Source organism: Pongo abelii, chromosome 14, assembly GCF_028885655.2.
Source record: "Pongo abelii isolate AG06213 chromosome 14, NHGRI_mPonAbe1-v2.0_pri, whole genome shotgun sequence".
Lineage (NCBI taxonomy): Eukaryota > Metazoa > Chordata > Mammalia > Primates > Hominidae > Pongo > Pongo abelii.
Window position 1 is genome coordinate 47,869,685 of NC_071999.2, and position 10,415 is coordinate 47,880,099.

Genomic DNA, 10,415 nt, shown 5'->3' on the forward strand with positions numbered 1-10,415 from the left:
AGTAGCATATCTTGTGACCTCCGGAATAATGGCTGGCAATCGTTTATGCCTACACCTTAGCAGAATTCAGGCTCCTATCCTCCTACTAGCCTGGGGGTCTCTCATTAGCTTTGCAAAGGTGGTTAAGCTTGCGAGGAGAGTATTATCATTTATTTTTTTTATTTCTTTATTTTTTATTTATTTATTTATTTTTTGAGACAGAGTCTTGCTCTGTCGCCCAGGCTGGAGTGCAGTGGCGCGATTTTGGCTCACTGCAACCTCTGCCTCCCGGGTTCACGCCATTCTCCTGCCTCAGCCTCCCGAGTAGCTGGGACTACAGGCACCTGCCAACACACCCGGCTAATTTTTTGTATTTTTAGTAGAGACAGGGTTTCACCGTGTTAGCCAGGATGGTCTCCATCTCCTGACCTCGGGATCCGCCCGCCTCGTCCTCCCAAAGTGCTGGGATTACAGGCGTGAGCCACCGTGCCCGGCCATTTAACCTGTAAACTAAATGTCTCCCAAAGCTAGGTAGACCCAAGCCAAGGGATAATTAAGGGCAGTTTGAAGGCTAAAGGCAAGATGGGGGTTGGTTAAATCAGATCTCTTTCACTGCCATAATTTTCTCACTGTTACAATTTTTGCAAGGGAAGTTTCACTTTTATCTCCTCCTCCACCTCCAAAGCTCCCTCCTCTTAAGTAGGGAGAATTCATTCGCACGTTTTTCAGAGCTCTGCACTGTAATTCATTCAGAGCCAGAAATTTCGGCTCATTTACAGCGGATGCATGCTCTCGTATAATCTCTACACCCATCTTGGGCTTCAATTTTCTCTTAACAATGTTCGTTCTACCCTTTTCAGTCCAAAGATCACTGTCCTTGACAGAGAAGACAGGACTAAATGGGAGGAAAGGAGTTCTGTTTTCTTCAAGTCATCCATCAACATCACACCACTGGCCTCAGGCAGCGAGCCTCTTCCTTCCTTATTCTTGCTCTAAATTTAAGAGCCCTCCGTTATCCTTACTTTTCTTTTCTCTAAGCCTCAGCTCACTCTGGTCTTTGGTCCTTCTGATCTGTTACTGGTCCCTGCCTTTCTTCAACACAATCTTTGGCAGCGTGCCTCTTTCCACTTTTTGGCACATCTTTTTAAAATCCGAGTTTCTCAGTGGGAGTGTGCAGCCACCTTGGCTCTGAATGTCTTTTCCTTTTGTCTGCAGCATGAACAACATGTGTGATTGCAAAGATAGAATTATAATTTTGAAAGCTTACCAATTCTTTTGAGTTTTGTCTTGAGAAATAGAATTAAAACAATCTTTTCTTGAATTCATGAAAACCTGCCTTCTCCAATTGTTGAGTACCTGTCTTAGTATTCCAAGCCTCCTCCCTGCTTGGCTAGCACAAACTTTAAAGTGACACACGCACTTCCTCAAAAGATTCCTTTATACCATAGAAGTGAAGTGCAGGAGGCAAAAAGACCCAATGGTTTTTCCTGACAATAGTCTCTGTAAAACATCTCAAGAAACCATTTAAAGAGGATGGTAGTAAACCTGAAATAAAAGGGAAAGTTGCTAAAGATATTGTGGTGGTAGAATTGATAATCCCTGCCAATCAATTATTCAGGGATAATTATGAGAAGGAAGGAAGACTGTTGAGGCCTGTAAGTATACATGGCCAGGTGATCTAGAAAATGGTGATAAGGTAGGAAGAAAGAAGGACCAACATTTTTAGTAATGAAGAGAGGAGTTGAGAAAGTATCTTTTCATTTAAAACTAATATAGTATTTCCCTTGCTACTCTCCTACCTTGCATTCCCATTTACCTTTTAAGAGCATTTATCCCATCAGTTTGTCTACAACCTATCCTATGAGGTAAGGTGGAGATAAGAGATTTGTCCAAGGTTTCAACATCAGTGAATGGCAGAGCTACACTCTCGTATCTTCCAGAAATCCAGTTGTTCCCCTTTCTTTTCCAAAATGCTATGGCTCATGGCATTGCTAACCATCTGCAGGGATTAAAGGACAGGCATTGCCAACTCCCTTTTTGCCTGTAAAGGGGCAAAGCCACTCCTTTGGTTTGCATCAGCAGCTGCTGTTGGCGGGGCTTGGGTTTATTCATAACTGATTAGCTTAATATGATATCCTTATCCCAAGAATCTTTCTATCCTTGATTACCACACCTGGGGTTGGCCAATTAACTGGGACAAATTCCAAAACATTGAGAGAAGCTCTCTTCCAGGGTGTTTCTCCTCTCCTATATCTTGTCTCCCACTTCCAAGCAACAACCACACTAGTCTCTCTCTCTCTCTCTCTCTGTGTGTGTGTGTGTGTGTGTGTTCTGAGGTGAGCAGGCCTATACAAACCTACTTCCAAAGGCCAAGGAAGGTGAGGAGCTGAAGAAAGAAGCTGACAAGTCCAGATTCTCAGAATGAAATACTTAATAGGGATTTATGAACAGAAGCCATATCTCAAGCGGCTGCGAACGGTGGATCCCTACAGTACACTGTCACCCCACAGATCCAGGGCTTACAAATCATAGGGAATTTGCCTAAGGGGAAGATGTATGTGTTTATGATAACATCAAGGTTGTTTTGACCTAAGGGCAGGAATTATTGGTAATTATACACTCTTAACAGTAGATAAAATAGAAATTCTGGAGGCATTTTCAGAACTGCGGTTAATCAGAAGTCAACATGGCCTATTAGTATACAAGATGGAGTTACTCTAGCCTGAAAATTCTCCCTTCTCAATGTCCCCCAAACACATGCTTACCACCATCACTGCACCACTGTGGCTGCTTTAAATGTTCCTGCACTCAATCCTTCACCAACCACCACTATACTTATTTCTTTCCATCTGTAAAAATTTTCCTCTTTTATCAAATCCATTCATTTACCAAATAGTCATTGAATCACTACTATGTGCTAGGCACCATTCAAGGAACTGGGAATACAGCATTGAATAAAACAATGTCCCCAAGCTCATAGAATTTTATTCTATGGTCTTTGAAACTCTTTAATGACCACACCAAATCTCCCTTCCTCTGAAATACTACAAATTTTGTATTTATGGCCACATCACCATCAATGTATTTACACAGGCTAGAAATATGAAACTCATCTTTGATTCACCAGTCTCCATCTATATCTAGTCATTTACAAAGTCCTGACTTTATTAAATACATCTACATTTACTATAACTACAATGTAATTTTTCTAAATATACTTTCTGAAAGACAACCGAATCTCCAAATTAAATATGTAGGCTTCTTATCTTGATTTAATATCCTGAGAATTCCACATGCTCATTCTTTTGTCCTCATCCACACTCTCACGGCTCTAGCTCAGGACTCTCATCACGGGTCACCTTGAAGTGATGTAATCACCTCCAGCCTCCTAACAGATTGCTCTGCTTCTGGGCTTTCCTCCCTCAAATCTCTTTCTTGGGTTCACTCATGATTTATTTAAAATAAAAAGCTAAATCTAATCAGGTCCATGCCCTGCTTATAACCTTTTAAAAGTTCAAGCTACTTGATATGGCACCAAAAGCCGTTTGTGTTATGTTTCTTGTCTCATTGCTTTGTATAGTTTCTATCTCATTTTTCCTACATTCTCTGTGTGTGTGTGTGTGTGTGTGTGTATGTGTGTGCATGTCTAACTCATACTAGAGTTCTTTAGTGGCTGGTTTGTACGATATTGTAGTCTCCATGCCTAGCTTAGTGCCTGGCCTGTATTAGTTTCTTACTAGAGTTTGAATTGAACTGGGTTTTTGCTATTGTTTTGAATTTGTATGTGTCTTTGATCTTAAGCTTTCATATGTCTGTGTCTTCCTTCCTCAACTGTAGAGTGTGTTCCTTGGGGGGATAATTGGGGTTATTTACAAAGGTTCTTGTTCTCTTCCTCCCTTTGTACATTGCAGAAAATTGTAGAATTTTCTTTCCCACACCTTTAAAATTAGGAATAGCCACGTGATTTATTCTGGCCAATGACATGTGAACAGAAGTAGCATGTGTCATTTCCTGGAGAAAGCATTTCCTGGAGATAGCACAGATTACTGCCGCTATCTCCTCCTCTTGGTGTACAGAAAGTGTAAGAACAGACAGAGCCTTTCTCAGTCCTTGGCTAAGGTGAGCAGAGGCTTCTGCTGACCTGTGCATAAAGTGCAGCATGGGCAAGAAACAAGTATTGCTAATCCAAGGAGAGGTGGGGGCTGCTTATTGTGGTCACCATAACCTTGCCTATTCCGACTGCTCCATTGCTTGAGGACAGGACCTGTACCACTTAACTTTGTGTCTCCATTGTGCCACATTTAAAACAGACTATAGACATATATTTAAATGTTGATTTCTGATTTTTCTTAATTCACAATGTCCAATTTCAAATATCCCTCTCCTATCAGTTTCTGTTCTCTCCTTACTAAAGCAAAATTTCTACTCATTTTAGCTCAACTATGGTTTCTAAAACATAGAAATTTCTTATCAGTTCATAATCTGGTACCGATCACTGGTGTAAGGTTTTGTAGGGAATGAAATGTCACCCCTGATGACTGACAATTCCTTCAGCTCAGCTGTGCTCAGTGTCCTCCAGGAACGGTGAGAAGGAATGTTCAGAGCACACGCCCTGCAGTTGAGCAGCAAAGCAAAGAGGTTGTAATAAATCAGCTTCCTAGGGGAGGTGCATGTTGCAGCACAGCTGTCCCTGTAGCCTCTGTCCCAGCAGATGGCACGACAACATGGCAATAAATGTCATGAAAATGCTTCTCCCATTTGCCTTTATATGCCTTAAAAAAACCCTTCACTTCTGAGCATGTAATTCTGTGAGCTGAAAAAAAATGATAATCCTCTGTGATGCTTTTTAAACTCTATTGTTAAACAATGGAATATTTTTAAAGGGAGGGAGGAATTCCAAATCAGAGCCCTTTCCTTGAAGGAATGCCTAACATTTATTCTCTCTGCAATCCTCATGGTAACTGGAGAGGCATATTCTTTCTCCACATGTAAATTTTATTATACCTCACTCCGATATTATTTCATGCACATCAGCACAGAGCTAGTTTCTAGATGTGCTAGTCCACTGAGTTATTAATAAAAACAAAGAGCCCACAACCTTCTATTTTCTTCCACCTGCTAATAGTTCCAACACAATTCCTTTTACTTCCTCTGGCAGCCACACTTCCAAACACGTCCTCTCACAGCTGGACAAACAAGTCCAGCTAATTACAACCTATCTGCTTAATATCCTGAAATTTAAAATTAAGCTTGTAGGCACTGTTTTTATGATTACATGTTTTTAAAAATTAGAAGTTTTTAGCCAGAGTTATCACAAAACTTTGAATTTTAACTTGAAATTTTTGGCTTTATAAATGTCAAGGGTTTTACTTTAAAATATGTCTACACTTACTATAACTACAATGTAATTTTTCTAAAGATACTTTCTGAAAGACAAGTGAATCTCCAAATTAAATATGTAGGCTTCTTATCTTGATTTTTTAAAAATCAACCTAAAGAAAAAATGTGTTTCCTTTGAACCTAAAGTATTTAGGGACCACAAGAAATGTCTCTAGTGTGAAAACATACACAAAAAACATACAAAAAATGTGAGTTCTCAGGCCTATCCTGTGAATGGAATAAGATCTCCTGACCTGTATTATCTACAACTGTTAGCAGCAGTGAATCCATACTGGTTGCCCCAACCTCAATTCTTGCCTCCTCAGAAGAAATTCAACCAAGGGGCATAAGGCAGAGAGACTGAGACAAGTTTTAGAGCAGGAGTGAGAGTTTATTAAAAAGTATTAGAGGTCTGGCGCAGTGGGTCACGCCTGTAATCCCAGCACTTTGGGAGGCCGAGGCGGGCAGACCACCTGAGGTCAGAAATTCAAGACCAGCCTGACCAACATGGAGACACCCATCTCTACTAAAAATATAAAATTAGCCGGACATGGTGGCATATGCCTGTAATCCCAGCTACTCGGGAGGCTGAGGCAGGAGAATCACTGGAACCCAGGAGGCAGAGGTTGGGTGAGCCGAGATTGTGCCATTGCACTCCAGCCTGGGCAACAAGAATGAAACTCTGTGTCAAAAAAAAAAAAAAAATTAGAGCGAGAATGAAAGGAAGTCAAGTACACTTGGAAGGCGGCCAAGTGAGCAACTTGGGAGATTGGGTGCATGGTTTGGCCTTTGACTTGGGGTTTTATATGTTGGCAGTCTTCTGGAGTCGATGATTCCCTTGGGGTGGGCTGTCTGCATGCGCAGTGGCCGGCCAGTACCTGGGAGGGGCCACAAGCCCAGTGTGTTTACTGGAGTCGTGCATATACTTACTTGAGGCCTTCTTCCCTTACCAGTCGAATGTTCCTATAAGGTCATGTATCAGTTAAACTCTGCCATTTTGCCTCTTAATGCACATGCTTGAACTTTCTTGCCCAAATCCTGAGATCTTATAAGAAGCTGCTGATCACCAGTTTCAGGTGTTTCTATCTATTGGGAGACTGCCTTTCCCTGGCACTGGCTGCAACCAATTATTATTTTAGAGAGTCAGCTTAACAACTGGCTGACTGGCTGGGTGCAGTGGGCTCATGCCTATAATCCCAGCACTTTGGGAGGCTGAGGCAGGCGGATCACCTGAGGTCAGGAGTTTGAGACCAGCCCGGCCAACGTGGCAAAACCCCATCTCTACTAAAAATACAAAAATTAGCTGGGCGTGGTGGCGGGTGGGAGACTGTAATCCCAACTACTTGGGAGTTTGAGGCAGGAGAATCTCTTGAACCCGGGTGGCAGAGGTTGCAGTGAGCCGAGGTCGTGCCACTGTACTCCAACCTGGGCAACAGAGTGAGACTCTGTCTCAAAAAAAAAAAAAAAAAAAAGAAAGAAAAACAACAAAAATAACTTGGCTGACCATCACCTGATGGTTGCCTGACATTCCTGGGGGGGTGGCCTCTCCTGGTCTGCTCCTGTCTGCCTGACTATCTACTATAATATAACTAAGCCCAGTAGTAGGGGAAATCCTTTGTTTGGTTAAAATAGGCCACTGTGTAGAGGTTGTTGCTTTGCAGATTTTAGGATCTATCAACATAATACCAAGAAGAAACCACAAAGGAAAAAGTGGTAAATCCAAATACAAAAGTGTTTAAAAGTTTATTATTAAATATTTTATTACACATCTGTATTGCCTAAAGTTTCTATAACAAACACCTTACATTGGAACGATTTTCTTGTTTTTATTTTCCACAAAAAAAAAAAAAGCGGGGGGCGGGGGGATGTTAAAATTAAGCATAGAAATGGTGGAACTTTGGGATTTCCTGTCCAGTTACCTGCGAGTCATGTTTTATTCCAGTTGATTCAACGTGGCAGATTAAATGTGAAAAGTAAAATGGTGGGCTCCCTTAGGCAGCAACTATTGCTTCTTTCCTGGTTATCTCTGCCTATATAGGTAATTGATTAAGCAAGATGTTTACACCCCCACACATATTCTAGATAGTTTTGGTCATGAAGTCACAATTTTCCATATCTGCACAATTTTTAAAAAATGGAACTACACATCTGCACAAAATCTTTCTTAGGGAGTGCAGGGTAGGCCAGGCAGTGGAGGAGAAATTGACACCAACTTCCCTGAGAGTTTCCAAAGTAAGAAAGCATCCCTTTTTCCTACATCAACTCCTGGTTGCTTGCTGGAAAATCCAGCAAGTGAGGCACACCAAGCAGAGACGCAAAAATCAGAACACAACTGTAAGGTAGCCTGGCTGGCAGGGGTAGGGCCGAAATGGCTGCACGCCACCACAGTAAAATGTCTGCTACAGCCGCACATTTACAATCAGTTTGGTGACGTTTCCAACACAGGCTGGGGGACTGAGTTTCCCCCATATAAGGCAATGACAAGGATTTCAAATGGACCAAACATTTTATATTAGTGTCAACAGCACTAACACAGCTTCAGCTGGCAGAAGAGAGGGAAACCAAGAATATCCACATTATTTACTCCAGAGAAACTTCCTGACACCATCTGTTCTCTGTTACCCCCCACCCACCAATGTGGCCCTTTCCTAGCGTACCCTTGCCTAGCTCTGCGAACCCCTCAGTTATGTCTCTTGGCCCAAGAATTTCAAAACCCCATGTTTTCCTGAATAAAGAGATTTGGAAAGTTCATTTCAACAGAGTGATTGGTAACACAGAAGATCTCTTAATGCTGCAAAGTATTATTAGTTGTCCAGCTGCAAAGATGATTTGTTGTGTTTACCTTTATTCTAGGATTGAATGCAATGCTTTTGCTATACAATGTGGTGGCTGGGGGACGGTGAGGCGGAGGGGACAGAGGGATTGAGCTAGACTACACAGCATAGAAAATGAATACTCTTACACTCTAGGGTCTGAGAACTGGTTCAAGGTCACAGAAGTGAATAAGAAAGCCAACTGAACTAGCAATAGGAAATAGGTTGCACAGAGCAAAGAAAAAACAAGTTTCTGAAACACGTACAAACCATATATGATGTCTATATTTGTGTCTAGCTGATGTGTATACAAACATTGGCCTTTCTGGAGATAAACTGTCCCCCTTTGAAAATCAGGGTAACACTATTAGTAAGTCAAGACCAAAACTAGAGCCAACAGTAATGACAGTACTGTATTTGATCTATACAGCCTGGAAAGGGGAATTAAAATGAGACCCTTCAAGAGAGAAAACCCCAATAACTTTTCATTAAAAATAAAAATGACCCATTTATACAGAAGTAGTTCAAAATTTATTTATAAATTTGTGTAAAAGAATATAAGACTTTTTTTTGTACATATTTCTACCATAAAGTAGGGATTAAAATCTAAAAAGACCCCTAAAGCTTTTCAAAACCTGATCTGAGAATTAGATAAGAATATGTCACTTAGAAAGACAAGCCTATAGCACCCATAGCTCTGATTAACCTGAAAGCATCAAGTGACTCCCTCTTTTTCTACCCTACCAACATCACTCTAATTATACTTCCAATTAGAAAAATAATGTAGCATTTCCCTGGCAGTAGAGATTAAATATGAGTTCAGGAATCAGCTCCTCCAAACATGCATAAATGAGGACAAGGAGAAGCCAGTCACTCCTGACTGCACCGTCAAGTGTGTGGGCAGTTGAAATTAAGGTAAAAACAGTGAGGCTGAACAAAATCACATTAAGAAAAAGCATCTCATGAGGCTTTTTGAGGTCAGTTGATGAAGGCCAGATAGGAGTCAATATTTTCTCATATACCCTGGAAGAAAAAGAAAACAAAAATTACTGCAAGCAGCAAAATAAAATTCAAAGCCTTTGTAGTAAAAAATGAAGTTCCTGCAAAGAACGCTCTTATGCATCAAGCTAAAATGACCATTTTTTAAAATTAACAACTTAAATGACCATTGTAACGATTTTATTTTCAAGTCACATTGCATTTGATTCACAAAATAGTCTTGGTCAATAAGGTAATGGCTTGTCAAGTGATGTCTTATTGGCTGTGTTGTTAGTGATAAACTAACAGAGGTCACAAATAATACAGTTCGAAAATGTTGTCACCCACCTCCACAGTTACAGCAAGGACAGGATGAACACATGTGGAACAGAGCAATTTAAACGGAAATGTCTGAAGTAGGGTTATGCTGTATTATGCAGCAGAAAGATGACTTCTAAGAGGACCTTGAGGTAGGGAGATAGATTGATGAGTCTCCACTCCTACCATGTGCAAAGGGTCAAGAAACCTCCATCAAGCCTTCTGCAGTGCTGGGCCACGCTACATATGGAATACACACTATTGCTGTTTCTTCTAACTCTTTGGGAAATTAAAATCTCAGGTTGCCTCATTGGTCATAGGAAATGCTTAACTGCCCTTGAAGACATAGGATTTAGAGTTTCCACAGCATCCCAAAGAGCCTCACCTACTGTATCACAGGAAATATTATTTAAAGGGATTTTTTTAAGTGACCCACCTTAGGTGCCTCAAAAAAACTAAAAGAGAACCCTAGAAAAATTTTTAAAAAGTATTTTTTACATATAAAAGCAATTATTGAAGAATAAATGTATATGTTAAGAAATATGAGAGGACTGATTTAAATTAACAATGATTAAAAAATAAAAATCAATCCACCTAACATACACACTTATTGGGGGCCTACTGCTTAAGTGTCTATATGACATTTCTAGAAACCACTGCTTCTTTCCATGGCTTGGTTTTATCATAATTTCTGCCTTCCTCCTTTTTTTCCTCTGTCTCTGGCTTTTTACTGGTTCCGATATTTCCTCCAGGCCTCTGTGAATTGAGGCATAGCTTTCCTCTTTCATCCTTTGGAGAAGCTCAGTCCTCATCTATCAGTCTTTAAATGGTGACATATCCTTAATTTAGTAGTAATTCGAATATATTGATATAATTTAAGTTGCTAATTCTATAAATTAATTTTGTCCACTTGTTATTTGCAGAACATGTCCTAAATAAAAGTTTAAT

The 10,415-nt window shown here is 40.5% G+C and overlaps 1 protein-coding gene across 6 annotated transcripts in view; it reads right to left on the reverse strand.

Moving 5' to 3' along the window:
* Positions 1 to 8,679: 8,679 nt before the first annotated feature.
* Positions 8,680 to 10,415, reverse strand: part of EPSTI1 (epithelial stromal interaction 1) — a 105,143-nt gene continuing 103,407 nt past the window's right edge. For 5 of the 6 annotated variants that reach the window (XM_009248619.4, XM_063714800.1, XM_063714803.1 and 2 more), the window contains one exon: positions 8,680 to 9,194. In XM_009248619.4, the coding sequence (XP_009246894.4) occupies positions 9,186 to 9,194 (9 nt within the window). In that variant the 3' untranslated portion in view covers positions 8,680 to 9,185. Of the gene's footprint in view, positions 9,195 to 9,903; positions 9,936 to 10,415 lie in introns of all 6 variants that reach the window. The other variant, XM_024230768.3, reaches the window with a different exon arrangement.